The 22,404-nt window shown below is 36.5% G+C and overlaps 1 protein-coding gene across 4 annotated transcripts in view; it reads left to right on the top strand.

Moving 5' to 3' along the window:
• KIF6 (kinesin family member 6) overlaps positions 1–22,404 on the top strand; it is a 389,797-nt gene that overhangs the window by 65,534 nt on the left and 301,859 nt on the right. For 2 of the 4 annotated variants that reach the window (XM_060307977.1, XM_060307976.1), the window contains exons 4-5: positions 13,349–13,496; positions 18,120–18,229. In XM_060307977.1, coding sequence (XP_060163960.1) covers positions 13,349–13,496; positions 18,120–18,229 — 258 coding nt within the window. Of the gene's footprint in view, positions 1–13,348; positions 13,497–18,119; positions 18,230–22,404 lie in introns of those variants that run through there. The other 2 variants (XM_060307978.1, XM_060307979.1) reach the window with 2 other exon arrangements.

The raw sequence follows: 22,404 nt of genomic DNA, 5'->3' as shown, positions 1-22,404 counted from the left end.
TCCCATAGACACTTACAAAAAGCTTTAAATAATGATCCCAAGGGTATCAATTACCACTTAATCTACATTTGCAGTTTTATTTTTCTGACAAAAACACATTTTGAATGTGTAGGTTGTTTTTAATCTAGATATCCTTGCCTTGGATATTCCTTTCCAAAAAATAACTAGTGGTTGATTTAGGTCAACTAAGGTTAGCCATGTAACCCACTTTATTTTTCTTACTAGGATTTACAGCTAGATCAATACATCATAAAAGTGGATCTCTCAAGACCTTAGAATGATCTTGCCAGAGCGTGCTTTTAGAAGGACGATGTCTAAACCAAGGGAAACTAAACTTATATGCCTTTAACCAGTACATCCATGTTACATATCTCAAGGGGGCATGATTCAGCATAGTCTTCATGAGTGACAGCGCTGTGCCCCTCTGGGGGAGTGATGGCATTCACAGGGACCACACTGTGGCTGGCACTCCATTATTGTACAGAGATGCAGCCCTGCCTTCAGGTCTAGGCTAGTATCATACATTTGGGAAGCAACGGAGTCTAAGACAACAGGGAGTTTAGGGGACTGTGGCAAACGGGAGAACGCATGTCCCACATAAGCATTCTTGTAGGCAAGATTCATTGCCAGCTTGAGATCTCTGGTGTAAACCAAGGTACGAAAGATGTTTTGCAGGTCGCTCCAGAGACTTTGTATTAGTTAGGACTTTTTTGTTTACATAAAATAGAATCCCATCTCAAAGAAAAGAGAGGATTTCTTGGCTCACATAACTGGGTTAGCTCAGAGAATTGAAGGGGGTGCTGCAAAAATCAGGGTCATTGCTACTTGAACTAGGTACTTGACAAGGCTAAGATTCCTTCCCCACCCATCTGACCCATGCTTGGTTCTGCTTCTTCCCTGTGCAGAAAGACAGGGGAGATGGCCCCTGGCAGCCATGGTTCAAGGACCCCAGCAAAAAGGAAGCTTTTTTCCTCTCAAAATTCGTATGGGAGGGATTCTTATTTGCTCTGCTTGAGGCATGTCATCAGCCTCTTAGAAGAATAACTGTTACAGACAGGGCAGGAGTTGGGGGGACCATGGTGGAATGAGGTGGTGTGATTGGCCAGGCCTGAGTTATAAGCCCTGCACATTTGCCTGTTCCTCATGAGCTTGAAGAATGGAATGGAGTGGGTGAAGGGTTTATTATCAGAAGAAGAGGGACTAAGAAAGCTTGCTGGGCAGAACAATTTAGCTCTCCAGTCTACTGCCTTCTCAAGTTTCCCTGAAGCGTAGGTTGCCCTCACTATTTTTTTCTACCCACTTCCCCTTGATAGCAAAGGGAATGCCCCATGACCAAAATTTGCTGGAAATTTTACAAATTACGGGTTCGCTTGGCTTAACAGATGGGAAGATTATTTTTATTTATGGCAAAATGGAGTCATGTTAATTGTGTTAATTATGAGTTGCTACTGTCTTGGGTTCAAATTCCTCTTAAAAATTCAAGCTGCTGAATTATGCACTCAGAAATATTATGAAAGTGAAACAAGTAAGAGTCACTTATCATATTCTCTGTAAAAGACAATTGACTGCACCAAAGAACTGCTTGAGGCTACTTCTGAGGGACTTTATTCTAGAAGAAGGGCTGCAGTGGACAGAAATGAACTGTTCTGAAAATTAAAACCGAATAAAAATTAGTGAATTTAAGCTACTGGGGCTCTTAGAACTGAATGAAAGGCAAGATGAAGTAATAAGGTAGCTATGTATTTACAATAGGGACCTTAATTTTGATAATTCTGGTCCAGATTAGTCTTATTGATGTAAAGATTTTAGTCAAATAAAACATACTGTATAGTATAATATCTATTTGCTTAAAAAATTCTGCTCTTAGTACTAACTAGTTTATTTGTGTTTTCTGGTGAACTAATTTGATTCGTTCCGATAAAAAGTTTTTAAAATTATAAATAATGTATTTCTCTGTATTTTATTAATTTTTCTAAGTCTCAACTGCATGATCTTTTAAGGTACTACCTCACTTGCCTCTCTCCCCTCAAAAATAAAGGCAGCCCCACCCAGATATGATTCCATCCTGCTCCTGAATCAAACAGCTGTTTAAGTATAGTTCAGATATCTGTTTTCCAGAAATACCTTAGAAGGATTCTTCTATTGAACAAAAAGTAGTTAGAAAACTGCTAACGACACCAATTATAAAATCCGTGATCCCATTACTTTGTTGTTGTTTTCAAATCTGCTTAGCTCTTCAAATTTGAGGGACTATAATATCATTTGTTTGGTTTAGTGAACTAAATTCTCATCACAGTAATAATTTGTTGTTGATTGCTTTGATTTAGATGTTGTATAAGGAGCTTTCTAAAGCCTTCTCATCTAGTGAAACAAAATAAAGTCTCACTTTATGCAGATACTTCTAGAAGGTTTCTTCTACTTGCGGTTAAACAAAGAGTAATAAAAGTGAAAAACTAAAATGATTTGTATTTTTTCTAGTATGTAAATGTGATGTGTGTGGAATAATACTCCAGTTTATAATCTGCAAGAGGCCTGAAGCTTTATTTTTGTTTTATTCATGCAAATACTGAAAGATCAGAAATGACAAAATATCTTAGCTTTGTAATTTAAATTTCTAGGGAAAAATGCGTTTTTCAAAAGGAAAGAGAGGGTTTCTACAATGGAGCTTTCATCTGATATCAAACTTTGGTTTATAAAGCATTGGTTTATTTACATAAATCAGAACTGTCTCTAGCTAGGATGATTTAGGCAGTAACCTGCATTGTTGGTTTTAGGAAGTTCTGAAATATTTCTTAACAAAAATGTGTATCCCATTGTTCATTGCTGAAATTCATCATTTGCTTTTCATTACTTTTATTAGTTATTACTTTCTCTTTCTGTCTTTTAAAAATACTACTACTGGTGGGAATGTAAATTGGTGCTGTCACTGTGGAAAACATGGAGGTTCCTTAAAAAACTAAAAATAGAGTTACCATGTGATCCAGCAATCCCACACCTGGGCATACATCTGGAGAAAACTCTAATTTGAAAAGATACATGCACCCCAGTGTTCATTGCAGCACTATTTACAATAGCCTAGATGTGGAAGCAACCTAAATGTCCTTCGACATTTGAATGAATAAAGAAGATGTGGTATGTATATACAATGGAATACTACTCAGCCATAAAAAAGAATGAAATAATGCTATTTGCAGCAACCTGAATGGGCCTGTGGATTATCATACTAACTGAAATAAGTCAGACAGAGAAAGACAAATATCATATGATATCACTTATTTGTGGAATCTAAAATAGAACAGTAATGGACTTATTTACAAAACAGAAACAAACTCACAGACATAGAAAACAAACTTATGGTTATCAAAGGGGAAAGGGGGTGAGGAATAAATTAGGAGTTTAGGATTAGCAGATACAAACTACTACATATAAGACAGATAAACAACAAGGTCCTACTGTATAGCACAGGGAACTATATTCACAATCTTATAATAACCTATAATGGAAAAGAATAACTGAATCACTTTGCTGTACACCTGAAAGTAACATGACATTGTAAATTAACTATACTTCAATTAAAAAAGAAGAGTAAGAGACACCAAGAAAAATAAAATAAAACAAAAAATCACATATGCAAATAGAGAATTCTATAGCTTCAAACTCATTCTTCAAAAATTAAGAAGAAATTAAGGCATTCCCAGGTAAACATAAACCAAGAGAATTTCTCACTCGCAAACTAGCCAGTGCATTTAAGCAAGAAATGAAATAAAAGATATCTAGATTGGAAATGAAGAAGTAAAAGTATCTCTATTTGCCGATGACATAATTGTGTATATAAGAAAATCTTGAGGAATCCACTATAAAATGATTATGAGTAATAAACACATTCCGCAAGTTTGCAGGATATAATATCTATGTAAAAAAATCACTTGTATTTCTACACAGTAGCAATGACCAATCTGAAAACAAAATTAAAATATAAATATTAGGAGAAACTTGTTAATTTCTGCAAAGAAAGATGTCCAAACTAGTCTTTTGGCATTTTGAATATGTTGTTCCATTGCCTTCTGGCCTCCATCATTCCTGTTGAAAAATCCATCGTTAATCTTACTGAAGATTCCTTGTAGGTAATCAGTCACTTCTCTTTTGCTACATTTAAGGTTTGCTTTGTCTTTAGACAGTTTGATTATGACATGTCTAGACTTGGATACCTTTGAGTTTGTCCTACGTGGAGTATACTGAGTTTTTTTTTTTTTTTTTTTTTAGTGGTACATAGGCCTCTCACTGTTGTGGCCTCTCCCATTGCAGAGCACAGGCTCCAGATGCGCAGGCTCAGCGGCCATGGCTCACGGGCCCAGCCGCTCCGCAACATGTGGGCTCTTCCCAGACCGGGGCATGAACCTGTGTCCCCTGCATCGGCAGGCGGACTCTCAACCACTGTGCCACCAGGGAAGCCCCTATACTGAGATTCTTCGAAATATATTATAGATTAATGTTTCCCATCAAATTTGAGAAGTTTAGAGCCATTATTTTTTTAAATATTTCTCCCCTCTCCATTTGGGACTCCCATTATGTGTATGTTGATCTCTTAAGTTTCTATTTATTTTTCTTCATTCTTTTTAATTTCTTTTCCTCAGACTGGATAATCTCAGTTGACCTACCCTGCAGTTTACTGACTCTTTCTTGTATTAAGTCAAATGTGCTGTTCTAGTGAATTAAAAAAAAAAAGTTTTGGTTATCTTAATTTTCAACTCCAGAATTTCTACTGGTTCTTTTTTTTTTCTTTTTTTTTTTTGCGGTACGTGGGCCTCTCACTGCTGTGGCCTCTCCCATTGCAGAGCACAGGCTCCAGACACGCAGGCTCAACGGCCATGGCTCACGGGCCCAGCCGCTCTGCGGCATGTGGGATCTTCCTGGACCGGGGCACGAACCCGTGTCCCCTGCATTGGCAGGCGGACTCTCAACCACTGTGCCACCAGGGAAGCCCTACTGGTTTTTTTTTTAAATTTATTTTTATTAATATTCTTTTTTATGTGAGATCTTATTCTCATACTTTCTTTAATTCTCTAAACATGCTTTACTTTTGTTCTCTGAACATATTTATAATAAATAAATTATTTAACTAGTTAGTGAGCCGTAGTCTGGGCTTCCTCCAGGACTGTTTCTATTAAACATTTTATTTCTTGTGTATGGGAAATACTTTCCTATTTCTTTGTGGGTCTCAAAACTTTTTTTGTTGGAAAACTGGGCGTTTTAAGTAATATAATATGTCAGTTCTGAAAATCACATGCCTACCCTCCCCAGGGTTTGTTATTGTTGTTTGTTATTGTTGTTGCTGCTGCTGGTTTGTTTGTTTAGTGAATTTTCTAGACTAATTCTGTAAAGTCTGTATTCTTTGTTGTATGCAGCCTCTGAAATCCCTACTCAGTTGCTTGGTCATCAGCTAATGATTGGACAGAGATTTCCATAAATGCCTTGAACCAGTTTCCAAGCTTTTGATGAAGAACTCTGTGTATGTGTTGGGGTACCCCTTCAATGCTCTAGAAATTTATAACTCTGCCTTAGCCTTCATTTTATGCTTGTGCAGAGCCTCAAGGTCAGCCACAAGTGAGATATAATGACCTTCTCAGGTCTTCCCTGGGCATGCACATAGCCCTGCATGTGTATGTGTCTCTCTAGAGCCCCAGGAATATATCATAACTTTTCAACCCCCCTCATAGACATATCATTCCACAGATGTTTATTGTAAGCTTTTGTTCACCCTCTTGTTTGCCTCCTAGCATTGCAGGTTAGGGCAACTGTAATATTAGACACTTAACACTGATTTTTTTTTTGTTTTTCAATAAACACCATGCGGAGAGGCTCTTTGCACTGAGTAAACTCTGAGTCAGGTCAGACAATGACAGGTGCTCAGAGTGGGGCTTTTCCAGGTAGCTTCCAGACAGATCAGAGAAGTACATTTCTTTGGGCTTTTTGGGGAGCTCCAAACCTGTACTGCCCCCCAATCGTTGCTAGTCTCCTGGTTGCTAGTTTGCACAGTCACACTTACTGTGGTTGCAAGGCTATTGTCGTTCAAGGTTACAGTGGAGTTGGGAATGATTAGGTTAAAATATCATAAAGCTCACTGTTTTTACTGTTACTCAGCCATTTTTCTTGAGTAAGCACTCCTTGGACTGTTGTGAGCCTTTGGATAACTTCTAGGGTTTTGAAAAATTTGATTTTTACTATATTTGCCACTGTTCCCATTGTTCTTGTGGAGAAGTAAATTTTAAAGGTCCTTATCCCACCATCTTTATTTTTAATTAGTATTTTCCCTTAAGACAGATGAGACTGGAAGCATATGAAATTTCCCAGTGCCCATTGGAGAGGGGGCAGATTGAGTTTGGATGAGGAGGCTGTACAGAAAGGAACTGGAGACAAATTTTGCCCATTTACATTTCTTTGTTTATTTTTTATTGTAGCAATGTAATACAGAAATAGCCATAGAGTATATATAGGTGAAACTTACATTTAAAAATCTTTATATAGCATTCTATGAAGCTTTGCCATTTGGTTTTCTATTCCACTGAAGATGGGGGGAGAGTGAGCACATATTAGAGGATAGTATATTAAGACAACTGGTAGAAAGAGAGAATATTTAAGTTAAAAAAGTAGATATAACAATCATTAGGTGCCAGTGTAGCACACTACAGTACTCACTTTTCATAGGCTGTAGCTAAATCAAAATGAAAATGCTAATTTGTTCTCTGTATCCTTTGCTTTTCAAGACAGGAATGCCTAATATATTTTAGAAGGTTTTCTATCAAAAAACAATAAAATGTTTAATGTTTGATACTTAAAGTCATAGACTTCATTTACCTAGAGCATTTATGGCTTAAGAAATTTATATTTAAATGACATTGCTAATGGGATAGTGCTATATAACTGGTGACAAATTCTGTTGAGCAGAAATATTCTATAATAATCCAGCTCCCATAGCCCAAGGCTCCAGACTGGCCATAGTACCAGGCTGGCTCCTGTGAACCAGCCTCCAAGCCAGCTCCTGTGAACCCAGGCTCCCAATCCACCCCTGCTCTTGACTGGACCCAGATGCCAGACCAACCCCAGTGATTCCCAGTGCCTGGTCAGCCCCTGTGGACACAAGATCCAAGTTCACCCATGCAGGCATGACATCACCAAAGGAAATTGATAAAGCTCCAATGACCGGCCCTAAAGAAATAGAGATCTATGTACTTTCTGACAAAGCATTCAGAATAACCTACTTAAAGAAATGTGGTGAACTACAAGAAAACAAAGATAGACAACTAAATGAAATTAGGAAAACAATGCATGGACAAAATAGGAAGTTCAACAAAGAAATAGAAACCATTAAAAAAACAAACAAAATCCTAGGGTCAATGAGTACAATAACTGAATTGAAGGTTCATTAGAAAGCTTCCGTAGCAGATTCAACCAAGCAGAAGCAAGAATTGATTAACTAGAAAAAAAGTCATTTGAAATCATCCAGTTAGAGGAGCAAAAAGAAAAAAGAATGAAAAAGAGTGAAGAAAACCTACATGAAGTATGGGATACCATTAAAAGAATCTACTCATTATTAAAGTCCCAGAAGGAGAAGAGAGGGATAAAAAAAGGTGCAGAAAGCTTATTTAAAGAAATAATGGCTAAGAATTCTCAAATCTGGGGAAAGATTTGGGCATCCATGTTCCTGGAGCTAATATGTCACCCCAAAATTTCAGACCAAAATGGTCTTATCCAAGACATATTAAAATAAAACTGTCTAAAATCAAAGACAAAGAGAAAAATTTTAAAACACCAAGGAAAAAAAATCCTCACAATAAGGGAAACCCCATAAGGCTATCAGCAGATTTCTCAGCATAAACTTTGCAGCCCAGGAGAGAGAGGAATGATATATAAAAGTGCTGAAAGAAGAAAAGAAGAAATCCTGCCAACCAAGAATACTTCACTGGCAAAGTTGTCTTTCAGAAATGAGGGAGAGATACTTTCCCAAACAAACAAAAGCTGATGGAATTTATCACCACTAGACCTGCCTTACAAGAAATGCTGAAAGGAGTTCTTCAAGCTGAAAAGAAAAGACACTAATTAGCAACATGAAAACATATGAAAAGATAAAACGTACTGGTAAAGGTAAGTATATAGTCAATTTCAGAACACTTTAATACTGTAATATGGTGATGTGTTAATTGTTTAACTCTAGTATAGAGTTTAAAATGCAAAAGTACTAAACATAACTATAGCTACAATATTTTGTTAATGAATACACAATATAAAAAGAGGTATTGTGATATCAAAAACAAAATATGGGGCAAGGAGTAAATGGGTAGAATTTTGGGTATGTGATCAAATGGGTATGTGATCAAAGTTAAGTTGTTATCAACTTAAAATAAACTGTTATATCGTTAAGATGTTTTATGTAAGCCTCATAGTAACCAAAAAGCAAAAACTTATAGGATATACACAAAAGATAGAAAGGAGGGAATCAGAGCATACCACATGGAAAGCCATCAATTCACAAGGAAAGACAGGAAAAGAGGAAGAAGGGGACAAAGGAACTACAAAGCAGCCAGAAAGCAATGAATAAGATGACATTATTAAATCCTTACCTATCAATAATTACTTTAAATGTTAATGGATTAAATTCTCCGGTCAAAAGGCACAGAGTAGTTGAATGGATTAAAAAACAAGACCCAACTATATACTGCTGATAAGAGACTCACTTCAGTTTTAAGGACACATGTAGACCTCAAGTGAAGGGATGGAAAAATATATTTCACACACATGGAAACCAAAAGAAAGCAAGAGTGTTCTTATATCAGACAAAGTAGACTTTAAACCAATAAATGTAACACGAAACAAAGTTAATCATAATGATGAAAGAGTCAATTCATCATGAAGATATAATAATTGTAAATATATATGCATCCAACATCAGAGCACCTAAGCAAATGCTAACAGATCTGAAGGTGTAAGTAGGCAATACCATAATAGTAGTGGAATTCAATCCCTCTCTCTCAACAATGGATAGATAATCCAGATGGAAGATCAATAAGAAAACATTGGATGTGAACTATACGTTAAACCAAATGGACTTACCAGACCTATACAGAACATTCCTACCAACAGCAGCAGAATGCATTCTTCTCAAGCATACATGGAACATTCTCCATGTGTGATAGATCATATATTAGGTCACCAAAAAACCTTAGAGTATCTAAGAACATTAATTATACCAAATATCTTTTCCAACCACAATGGTATGAAACTAGAAATCAATAACAGGAGGAAAACTGGAAAATAACCAAATGTGTGGAAATTAAACAACACACTCCTGAATAAACAAAGGGTCAAAGAAGAAATCAAAAGAGGAATCTAAAAATAGCTTGAAAGAAACACAAATGGAAACACAACACACTAAAACTTATGGGATGCAACAAAAGCAGTTCTAAGAGGGAAGTTTATAATTATAAATGCTTACATTAAGAAAAAGAAAGATTACAAATAACCTAACTTTAAAACTCAAGGAACTAGAAGAAGAACAAACTAAGCCCAAAGTTAGAAGATGGAAGGAAATAGAGATCAGAGCAGAAATGAGCAAAATAGAAACCAGAAAGACAGTAGAAAAAAATCAATGAAATGAAAAGCTGTTTTTTTAAAAAAGATAAACAAAATTGACAAACCTTTAGCTAGCCTAAGAGTAAAAGGTAGAATTCTCAAACAAATAAAGTCAGAGATGAAAACAGAGACATAACAGCTGACATCACAGAAATACAAAGGATCATAAGAGACTACTGTGAACCTTAATATGCCAACAAATTGAATAACCTAGAAAAAGTTTTTTAGAAATATGCAGTGTAGCAAGATGGAATCATGAAGAAATAGAAACTTTGAACAGACCAATAACAGTAAAGAAATTGAATCAGTAATCAGAAACCTTTCAACAAAGAAAATCTTGGGACCAGATGGTTTCACTGGTGAATTCTACCAGATATCTAAAAATTATCACCTTTTCATCCTTTTCAAACTCTTCTAAAAAAATTAGAGAGGAGGGAACATTCCCAAATTCATTTTACAAGGCCAGCATTACACTGATAACAAGCCAGACTAAGGACACCACAAAACTATAGACTAATATCCCTGTTGAATATAGATGCAAAACTTCTCAACAGAATACTAGAAAACTGAATTCAACAGCATATTAAAAGGATCATACACGATGTTCAAATAGGATTATCCCCGGAATGCAGGGATGATTCAACATATGCAAATCAATAAATGTGATACACCACAGTAATGGAATAGAAGATAAAAATCATTTGATCATCTCAATAGGTGCAGAAAAAGCATTTGACAGAATTCAACATTCTTTCAAGATAAAAACTCTCAACTAAATTGAGTATAAAAAGAATGTACCTCAACATAATAAATGCCATATATAATAAAACCACAGCTAACATCATACTCAATGGTGAAAGCTTTGAAGTGTTCCCATTAAAATCAGGAATAAGACAAGAGTGCCCACTTTTACCACTTCCATTCAACATAATACTGGAAGTCCAAGCCAGAGCAATTAGGCAAGGAAAAGAAATAAAAGCCATCCATATTTGAGAGGAAGAAGTAAAATTGTCTCTGTTTGCAGATGATATGATCTTACATATAGAAAATCCTAAAGAATCCACCAAAAAACTGTTGGAACTAATCAACAAATTCCCTAAAGTTGCAGGATACAAAATGAAAATACAGAGATCAGTTGTGTTTCTATACACTAGCAACAACATATCTGAAAAAGAAGGAAAAAATACAATTTAATTTACAATAACATCGAAACCAATAAAATACTTAGAAATAAATTTAACCAAGGAGGTGAAAGATCTGTACACTGGAAGTTACAAGACATTGAAGAGGAAATTGAAGAAGACACAAATAAGTGGAAAGATATACCATGTTCTTGGATCAGAAGAATTAATATTGTTAAAATGAACATACTACCTAAAGCCATCTATAGATCCAATGCAATCCCTATTAAAATTTCAATGGCATTTTTCACTAAAATAGAAAAAAAATCCTAAAATTTGTAAGGAACTACAAAAGAACTTGAGCAGCTGAAGCAATCCTGAGAAAGAAGAACAAAGCTGGAGGCATCATACTACCTGATTTCAAGAGAAGAAAAGGGAACCCTTGTACACTGTCAGTGGAAATGTAAGTTGGTGCAGCCACCATGGAAAACAGTATAAAGTTTCCTTAAAGAATTAAAAACAGAACTACCATATGATTTGGCAGTCCCGCTTCTGGGTATACCTTCAGTATCTGTGGGGGATTGATTCCAGGACCCCTTGCATTTACCAAAATCCATGAATACTCAAGTCCCATATTTGGTTCTCTGTATCCTATGGGTTTCAAATCTGTGGATTCAACTAACCCTGGATGGAAATTTCAATACATAGTTGGTTGAATTTGCAGGTATGAAACCCTTGAATACAGAGGGCTGGTTGTATTCATTGAAAAAGAAAAAGAAAATCTATGTCAAAGTGGATCCACACAGTTCTAACCCAAGTTGTTCAAAGGTCAACTATATATCCAAAGGAAATGCAATCACTATCTCAAAGAGATAATCTGTACTTCCAAGGCAATTGCCAAGGCATGGAAAAACTTGTGTCTATCTATGGATGAATAGATAAAGATGTGGTATATTTTCACAATGGAATATTATTCAGCTTTAAAAAAGAAGGAAATCCTGCCTTTTGTGACAAGATAGATAGACCTTGAGAGCACTGTGCTAAGTGAAATAAGTCAGAGAAAGACAAATACTATATGTTCTCACTTATATATGGAATCTATAAAAACAACCTCATAGAAATAGAGAGTACATGGGACTTCCCTGGTGGTGCAGTGGTTAAGAATCCGCCTGCCAATGCAGGGGACACGGGTTCAATCCTTGGTCTGGGAAGGCCCCACATGCTGCAGAGCAACTAAGCCCATGTGCCACAACTACTGAAGCCCACGCACCGCAACTACTGAACCCATGCGCTGCAACTACTGAAACCCGCATGCTCTAGGGCCCACGTGCTGCAACTACTGAGCCCGCATGCTGCAACTACTGAAGCCTGTGCATCTAGAGCCCATGCTCTGCAACAAGAGAAGCCACTGCAATGAGAAGCCTGTGCACTGCAGCAAAGAGTAGCCCCCGCTTGCCACAACTAGAGAAAGCCTGCTCGCAGCAACGAAGACCTAATGCAGCCAAAAATAAATGAAAAAATAAATAAATAAAAATTTTAAAAAGAGAAAAAAAATAGAGAGTAGAATGGTGGTTACCTGGGACTATGGGGTAGAGGAAATGGGGAGATGTTGGCCAAAGGGTAAAAACTTCCAGTTATAAGATGGGTAAGTTCTGGGCATCTATATATAGCACAGTGACTATAGGTAACGGTACTGTATTATGTATTTACAAGTTGTTAAGAGAGTAAATCTGAAATGTTATCACCACAAAGTATACTTTTTTCCACAAGTATTTGAGGTGATGGATATGTTGATGGATGTGTTAACTAAACTTACTGTGGTAGTCATTTCACAATATATACATGTGTCAAATCATCACATTGCACACCTTAATCTTATATATGTTATATGTCAATTATATCTCAGTAAAGGTGGGAAAAAAGAGACATTAGATTAAAAAGGAGATTTTTATAGAGTTTGTAATAATATTTCAATTGGTTCATTAATTGTGACAAATGTACAATACTAGTGTAAGATATTAACAATAGAGGAAACTAGCTGTGGGATATATGTGAACTCCCTGTACTATCTTTGCAACTTTTTTGTAAATATAAAAGGATAGACTACATTTGACCCTTGAACAATGCAGGGGATGGGGCACCAACCCTCCCCGCAGTTGAAAATCCAAGTATAGCTTTACAGCCATCCCCCTGTATCCATGGTTTTGCATCTGGGGATTCAACCAACTGAGGATCGTGTAGTACTGTAGTATGTATTTAGTGAAGAAAATCTGCTTATGAGTGGACCCACACAGTTCAAACCCCTGTTGTTCAAGGGTCAATTGTATTCTAAAATAATAATTTGAAATAAAGAAAATATTTAAGATGACTGGATCCCATTTGAGTTATAGGTCCTCTCTCAGAAAAAAGGATTGATGTGCTGAGACTCCTAGATGAAAAATAATTTCTAGCTAGATAGTCACATACATAAATATTTTTATAGATATTTCTATAAATGTCTTTTCAGTAGTGTTGAATCAAGTTGCTTTTAGAATACTAGCCATTTAATACAAATGCAATTAGCCATTTTGATATTAAGAGTTTGCTATTTCTTTATGTAGTGTACTGGCAGGTTACAATGGTACCATCTTTGCATATGGACAAACAGGCAGCGGTAAGACATTCACCATCACAGGTGGGGCAGAGCGCTACAGTGACAGAGGCATTATCCCAAGGACACTGTCATACATTTTTGAGCAATTACAAAAGGTATGAATCTTTAAGTTCATTTTATATTTGATATATTCAGCAGAAATTTACTGTGGGCGGAAAATTTATCGTGACATTTTGTTATATTATACCTAAATGAGGAAATATTGTGTAGTAACTCTGGCATTTACATTGAAGGAAAGTTTGGGATTTTGCTGAAGAGGTGAAAATCCAGAAGGTGCTTCTCATTAAAGGGGATGCTACTTCAGCAAAGGCTCAAAGGGAGTTTGTTCTGATACACCCATGGAGGTTAAAACACATTTTACCAACTTTTATATTTGTCATTAAATTGAAGAATATCCTTTTGCCAAAATGGACCTTTGTTTTAGCTACTAAAGCACTGAATAGGATAATGTGGTTGTACTTTTTCACACTTTTAATGGAAGCCCAGAGGAATTTACCACAGTAAAAATCCTATTGCAATTAATATTATTATAAAGGGGAGTTTCCTATCTATATTATATGCATCATTTATTGTGTGGTTCCAAATGCCTGTTGCTTTATCAAGATTTAATAAAACTAACAATGTAGGTACCTCTATCCCCATTTTATAGTTGGGAAGACTGAGTCTTGGGATATATTTATTTTCCTCTGCATCCTCATAAGTAGCTGATCTGGAGCTTCCATCCCAGGTCTGTGTGATGCCAAACTCTGTGCTTTTTAACCACTACATACCCTGCCTCTGGGTATCAGACTGGCTTTATTTTAATGGTTGTATTTAAACAAACTCTATGTAATGAGTCACTTAACTTCTCTGGGTTTCAGTTCTGCCCTCTGTGAAAGTAGGGACTAAACTGTACGAGAGGATCTCCAGTGTCCCTACTAGTTCCAACAATTCTTTGGTTGTAGCAATTCTGTATAACAAATGTCCTAACTAGGTCAGTGTAACAGTCTTTCCAAAATATCTCAACTGTATGCTGCTTGTATTCTGAGTTGCAAAGATGAGAAGTTGCTGAGATCTGCATAATTCTAATTTCCACCCATAAAGTAGCAATTACCCATTAGTTCAGCTCATCACTCACTAGCGCAAACATGCCAGCTCTGCATGCCAGAAAATTTGGAAAAGCAAGGATAGCGTATAGTGTATATGTTGGATCCAAATCCTTTCTTTTCATTTACTCATTTATTTCTGACATTAGCTCTTCTGTTTTGTTCCCAGATTTCGCCAACTGGGAATATAATTTCTAATAGTTTTTGTTGCTGTGGCCTAATGTGGGAGCGTGCTGTCTTGGGAAAATCATTGAAGTTGGTGCAGGCCAACCTGGTTCTAAGTGCACTACTTACAGGATGTGGCCTTGGGCAGTTCCTTAATGCCTCAGGCTTGTGGAGTAGCTGTGAGAGTTGAATATACTGTATTTAAAGATATTGTCCAGTTCCTGGCACATAGGAGATGCTCAAAAAATGATAGTTATTACTATTGCCATTAATAGCCATATATATATGCACGTGGCCAAATGATTGCTGAACAATTTCAAAGAATCCTTTGAAACTCAGAACAAATGAAGCTAATTCCCCTGATTAAGTTAAACAGAATAAACAAATTCTTTCCTAATAGAAAATCTATTTGTCTCTTTTTAAATTTTGTCTATGGTTACCAAAATACAGTTTTAAAAGTCTAAATATCTCCCAAGTACCTACCATCTGTTGGGTTCATTATTTTATATCTGTTTGTCATTGACATTACTCTAAACCCCATTTCATTCCAAATGATTCTAAATAACTTCTTGGTTTGGAGAGAGCCCATCAGATCAGCTTATAGCCAGGACAACTCCTTGTAGACGAGCAGATTAACACAATGGGGTACAACACATTAGTTATAACCCGACTGAGCTATGGTGAAACAAGTCAGAGGCAACTTTGAAGTTCTTCATAAAGTTTGTCCTCATTGTTTAGCGGAAAAATGCTGACAGGTACTCAGATGCTCCCAGTTGATTACTTTAGAGGACACATGGTGCTCTCCAGAATCCTTAAAGGAAACATTTGACTTATGCAACGTATTTATTTCAAGATAAACTAAGAACTAGTGCATACTGGGTCCTAAAATGCCTGTGAGTGTGATAGGAGCACATTTGCAAAGATTTTAAAAGAAGAAAATTGATTCCATTTATTTTAGAAATCACTGCTCATTATTTTTGAGTATCGTAAGGTTCATACTTGTTTGGGGGCAAGAGAAAAGGCTGCCTGCAGCAAACATGTGTGTTGCATTACAGTCTGGCAGTCCTGAAGAGTAAAAAAGGAGTAATAAGGAAAGGTAGCTGCCACATAGCTCAGTGAATTTTAAGTGTGTATTCCAACAAAAGCCCAGAAAATGCAGAAGCCAGAGGAGCCAAAGGCATTATCCCTATCATCTCTGGGCAATGGACTTGCCATTTTCCTGACTTTTTATTATTTCTTCTAGTTTCTGAAAGAAGAGAGTTTCTCCACTGCTGATGAACGTAGAAGTTGGCTGCTCTTTTTGCCTTTCTTTTCCTTTCCTTTTGTATTCACATACTGAATTCTCTATTTGGAGGCTTTCAGAAATAATAATAATAATAATAATAACAGCAATAATAATAACCTCAGCAACAGCAATGATTTATTGGTGCCTATTAGCAGGCCACACATTTTTGGTAGGATTTAAAATACAGAACCTTATTCCTCTGTCACAGCAGTTCTGCCATATTCTAAAGGTTATTATCCCCAATTTCGTGATTAAACAACTGAGGTTAAGGGTGCAGGATCACTCAGTTATAAAGGCAGATCCAGTGTTCTAACCCAGTTTTGTCTGATGCTAAGAGGAACTCATAAACGTATGCTAAAATCTCAAACCGTAATCTATGGGATATTTCACATATGTTCAGATAAGTTTTAGAAATACGTTGTTTTAAACAGGATCTCAGGATGTTGCTGAGTGATTCCCCATGGGCTTTAACTTGCTCTGAGAATCTTTCAGAGATGGACAGTATGTATGCTGATCATGGAACACTTTTTTCCACAAGTATTTTAAGTAATATTTTAGGAAACACTGGATTAGACTAAAGACCACTCAGTCTGTCTAGTATTTGTAGTCTCTGATTCCTGCACTAATTCAAGCTATAATCCCCAAAATTATGCTGATACGATGCCATTACTAAATGAGGTTACTTTAGTCATGATAGACTGTTGATAGCTCTATCAATATAATTGATAGACTGTTTGTCAGCATAAGCAGCCAGAGTCACCCACATCAACAGGCTTTCTGGCATTTGGTTGGGAAAAACTTGATTAGTAAAGATTCAGTCTGTGCTGTCACCTTCACAGAACACCAAACATGGAATTTCAGCTGTAGCTTGAGTGTTTCACTACAGTCCTGTGCTGGCTGAGAGCTGCCTTAGTTTTGCATGTATTATTTCATTTTTATGAAATGGTAGTATCTTTATTTGGATAGTTTGAGACATTTTAGGACCAGAGAATCATATTCGTTTTAATCTGAAGAATGCCGAGGGAGTCGTTATCCAGTTTCTTCACCTTAATGAGTGTGGAAACAGAGGCCTGACTTGGTAGGGGCTCAGAGCTAGTATGACTAGCATTCCAGCTTTGAATTTGCAGGCCACTGTTCTCTCCCCCATCTCTGTGACTTGGTCTTCTCCTTCTTTGAATAACACCTGTCAGATGGATTGTCCTGGATATAGATGAGAATCCTCTCTGTGAATATCCACTCTGACAATCTGCCGACCTTCTTGCCAGAAGACACAAATATATTCTCCTCTTATAAGTAGCAAGACTCTAATATTCAGAGAAATGGAAGCATTTGTGTTTTGGGGGAAACAAGAAGTGCTATTATTGATATTTGGTATTGAAAAAGTGAGCTTGGAATTTTCTCGAGACCTGAAAAAAATCCCTTTTTTATTCCATCTCAGAGGGAGTGGGTCCTTTTTGTCTGTTGGCAGAACTGAGAGTAGGACCAGTCACCTTGACTTTTATCCTAATTACATTGATGCCTGTATTATTGCATTTCAGCAATGACCCACAGAAAATACCTCTCCCTAACCAACAGTTGAATATCCCTAATTAGCCACTTGGGCAAGGAAAATTAACCCAACAGGTAAAGTACAGGTAGTGAACTGTTAGTGTCCACTCTTACTGTTACCTGATTGATCTAAACTATTTATGTTCCCTGGAATTCACTTTCCATATCTATTTATTGTCTGTTATCTGTCATTGGAAATTTGAATATTAGAAAAGTTAAAAAGGAATTATGATTGAAGATGGTAACTCTTTGGCTACTGAAATTTTTAAACTGAAGAATTCTGTATTCTGTTCTTTTTTCTGTCTGGAAAGTAAAAAATGGTGTGTTATACAGTTCTGCAACCAAGTTGGCTCATTTTAAGTGTATATTGACTTTTTATGTATAATGTGGAACTAATAAAAAATAACAGACTGAAGTTGCTTGTAATCATGGGTGTTGGCTATTGGGGAAAAAAAAGCCTCATACATATGGTAACTGGCAACTTGAAAGTGTCACGAACTGAAAATGTAAACCATACAAAGTGAGAGAATGAAGGAGGGAAACTGTGAGGAAACTAGTGATAAATGTGTTCATCTTTCTCTAAGCCGAATCGTGATTTATAGCCATGTAATAATGTCTTTCTCTTTCCCAATCAGGACAGCAGCAAAATATATACAACGCACATTTCCTATTTGGAAATCTACAATGAATGTGGTTATGATCTATTGGATCCAAGACATGAAGCCTCCAGTTTGGAAGATTTGCCGTGAGTAGCAGAACAACAAAGAATGGGGGAAAATTACTTTCAGATGTTCCCTTCATTTGTTTTCTTTGAAACTTTGTATGTTTCTGGTCTCAATCATAATTAACAAATACTGGATAACAGAATCTTTTTGCAATATAGTGGATATTTTTTTTCAGTTACAACAAATAGACAGTAGTGATGGGACCCAAAACTGCTTGAAATTCATTTCTTGAGACAATCTTTTTTGGAGTCGGCACGAACGAATGCAGTGAATATTCTCGGAGAATGGGCGCTGAGAGGATTGATGGGATGTGACAGTACTACTTTGCTCTTGCCACATTAAACCCTTTTACTCCTCTAGTTGTGGCCTTTCTCTGAAGAAGGTATCCAAATTAGCAATAAGAGAATCTGAAAGAGAGAAAATGAAACTTTAAGTTTTCCCCAAACGCTTCTCTGCTGTTATTGACTAACATTGACACGCATTTGGTCAGATTGGCACTGACTGTTTCATAACTGAAATGTAAATAGAGTCTTCAGAGCTTATCTCTTACTGGAATAAGTTACTCTGCAAGCATTTATATAACATTACTCACTGCTTGTTTGAATATTTGCCTAAATTATACATATATTAATTAGTAACAATTCATATACTTTTGTCCAGACATCTTCAGAATGTTGGTAGAGCCAAGAAAATGCATGGTAATATTTTTCCTATTACATATTCTAAAGCAGTTTAAAGTATATATTAATCCTCTACCAAAAAGGTCAACAACCATTTGCTTATTTTAATTTGCAAAGGAAACAAGAAGAGATAATAAAGAAAATAGGTTATATAACCTTTATATACATTCTTCTGTTAATGTTAAGAGTTTTTACAGCTCATCTTTTTTTATGCTAACAATATTTACTAGAGGGAGTTAGAAAAGGGGATTATTGTTGGCACTGTTAATATGTGTATAAAAGTTAAGAGAAAGGAAACATTACTGACTCCATGGAAGAAATTGATTTTAAAGAAGCTATTGGAAATAACTTCAGGAAAAGGAAGCACTTTCCTCGTAGGAAGGATAGAAACAGCAGCATTAAATACATAAAGGCCATGTGTTGAGGAGTCATGTGAAGTAAAAGCAGGAAGGCCAACGGAAGCCAGCTTTTGAGGGATTTGAATGACAGGCTTTTGGTGTGAGATTGGTCTTTATTCTAAAGGCTTCTTAATTAGTTTTCTAGCCTCCAGTCTAACCTGTATACCTCTGGGCTAACTCTTGTTTAAAATCGTTTTTAACAAGTCATATCTACACGGAAGAGCTTGATAGCTTGTTTAGTAATAATCCAAAAAAGAAGGGCTTGGCTATGATGAACATGGAGGAGAGAGAAATCTGAGAGATATGCAATAAATAAATAGAAAGAAAGAAGGGAAGGAAGAGAGAGAGGGAGAAAGAGAGAAAAGGAGAAAAAGAAAGACTGAAAGAAAGATTATGCCTAGCACCTTGGACTTGATTGGTTTTGCAAAGAAGGTGAATCACAGCAAGTTGGTGCTCTAGTCATTTTACTGACTGAGGAGATGAAGCTCAGAGAGGTAGGACTTGCCCAGGGTTTCAAAACTAATTGGTTAATGGTAGAACAAGGATTAAAAGCAAGATACTCTCACTCTCATGCCAGAATAGCAAAAATAGCTTCAAGATTTTACCACAGGACCTAGAGAATTAGGAGTAATTGACCTAAAAGGGAGATTTCCATTAGAAAACTTGAGTGGGTGGTGGTGATGCGTTTCACATATATAACTTGGGTGTCTGAGAATACTGCACCAGATGTTTACATTTACATACATTGCTCAGAGGAAAGAAGTATGCCTTAATTGCATTGGTAGTCTCTCTTCCACCTATGCCCAAGTAAGTCCTTAAAATTTTTAGATATTATCTGTTAAATTGAAACTATGAAGGAGACATTTTGAAGATGAGAGTGTAAAGGGAGAGCAACGTGAGCCCTGTGAGTCTGAGTCTAATTGATATAATTAGGTGCAGCCTAACTATGGGAAGAGAAAAGTCCTTTGACCTCTAAGAGAGGTAGTGTGATATAGAGAAAAGAGCACTTGATTAGAAGTCAGGAAATTTGGGTTCTAGCCCCAAACCTGCAATCTCAGATAAGTTTTTTTTCACTTTCCTGGGTTTCTTTTTGTATGTAAAATGTGGACATTGAATTATATAATATTTAACAACCATCCAACCTCCAATGTCTAGCGTTCAAAGATTAGTGACCTCATAAGATAGGATTTATTTGGTGGCTCTTCTCCCCTTCACAAAAGAATAAGAAGTGATCTAGATATTTTCTATTGTCCTGCTAGAGATAGCCTTAAGCCACTTTTTTTTTTAACATCTTTATTGGAGTATAATTGCTTTACAATTGTGTGTTAGTTTCTGCTGTATAACAAAGTGAATCGGTTATATGTATACATAGATCCCCATATCTCCTCCCTCTTGCATCTCCCTCCCACCCACCCTATCCCACCCCTCGAGGTGGTCACAAAGCACCAAGTTGATCTCCCTGTGCTATTCAGCTGCTTCCCAGTAGCTGTTTTACATTTGGCAGTGTATATATGTCCGTGCTACTCTCTCACTTCGTCCCAGCTTACCCTTCCCCCTCCCCGTATCCTCAAGTCCATTCTCTACATCTGCATCTTTATTCCTGTCCTGCCCCTAGGTTCATCATAACCTTTTTTCTTTTTTTAATTCCATATATATGTGTTAGCATACGGTATTTGTTTTTCTCTTTCTGACATACTTCACTCTGTATGACAGACTCTAGGGCCATTCTCCTCACTACAAATAACTCAATTTCGTTTCTTTTTATGGCTGAGTAATATTCCATTGTATATATGTGCCACATCTTCTTTATCCATTCATCTGTCAGTGGACACTTAGGTTGCTTCCATGTCCTGGCTATTGTAAATAGAACTGCAGTGAACATTGTGGTACATGACTCTTTTTGAATTATGGTTTTCTCAGGGTATATGCCCAGTAATGGGATTGCTGGCTCATATGGTAGTTCTATTTTTAGTTTTTTAAGGAACTTCCATACTGTTCTCCATAGTGGCTGTATCAATTTACATTCTCACCAACAGTGCAAGAGGGTTCCCTTTTCTCCACACCCTCTCCAGCATTTATTGTTTGTAGATTTTTGGATGATGGCCATTCTGACTGGTGTGAAGTGATACCTCATTGTAGTTTTGATTTGCATTTTGCTAATGATTAGTGATGTTGAGCATCCTTTCATTGGTTTGTTGGCAGTCTCTCTATATCTTCTTTGGAGAAATGTCCATTTGGGGGTTGGGTTGTTTTTTTGATATTGAACTGCATGAGCTGCTTGTAAATTTTGGAAATTAATCCTTTGTCAGTGGCTTCATTTGCAAATACTTTCTCCCATTCTGGGAGCTGTCTTTTCATCTTATTTATGGTCCCATTTGTTTATTTTTGGTTTTATTTCCATTTCTCTAGGAGGTGGGTCAGAAAGGATCTTCTTGTGATTTATGTCATAGAGTGTTCTGCCTATGTTTTCCTCTAAGTGTTTTATAGTGTCTGCCATTACATTTAGGTCTTTAATTCATTTTGAGTGTTCTTAGAGTGTCATAGAGTGTTCTTCCTATGTTTTCCTCTAAGAGTTTTACAGTGTCCAGTCTTACATTTAGGTCTCTAATCCATTTTGAGTTTATTTTTGTGTATGGTGTTAGGAGGTGTTCTAATTTCATTCTTTTACATGTAGCTGTCCGGTTTTCCCTACACTACTTATTGAAGAGGGTGTCTTTTCTCCATTGTATATTCTTGCCTCCTTTATCAAAAATAAGGTGATCATATGTGCGTGAGTTTATCCTGTTCCATTGATCTATATTTCTGTTTTTGTGCCAGTATCGTACTGTCTTGATTACTGTAGCTTTGTAGTATTGTCTGAGGTCTGGGAGCCAGATTCCTCCAGCTCTGTTTTTCTTTCTCAAGATTGCTTTGGCTATTGGGTGTCTTTTGTTTCCATACAAATTGTGAAATTTTTTGTTCTAATTCTGTGAAAAATGCCATTGGTAGTTTGATAGGGACTGCATTGAATCTGTAGATTACTTTGGGTAGTATAGTCATTTTCACAATGTTGATTCTTCCAATCCAAGAACATGGTATATCTCTCCGTCTGTTTGGATCATCTTTAATTTCTTTCAT

The sequence above is a fragment of the Globicephala melas genome, chromosome 11 (genome assembly GCF_963455315.2).
Source record: "Globicephala melas chromosome 11, mGloMel1.2, whole genome shotgun sequence".
In the NCBI taxonomy this organism is placed as follows: domain Eukaryota; kingdom Metazoa; phylum Chordata; class Mammalia; order Artiodactyla; family Delphinidae; genus Globicephala; species Globicephala melas.
Note: the sequence above shows the minus strand (reverse complement) of the source record. Positions and strands in the feature narration are given on the sequence as shown.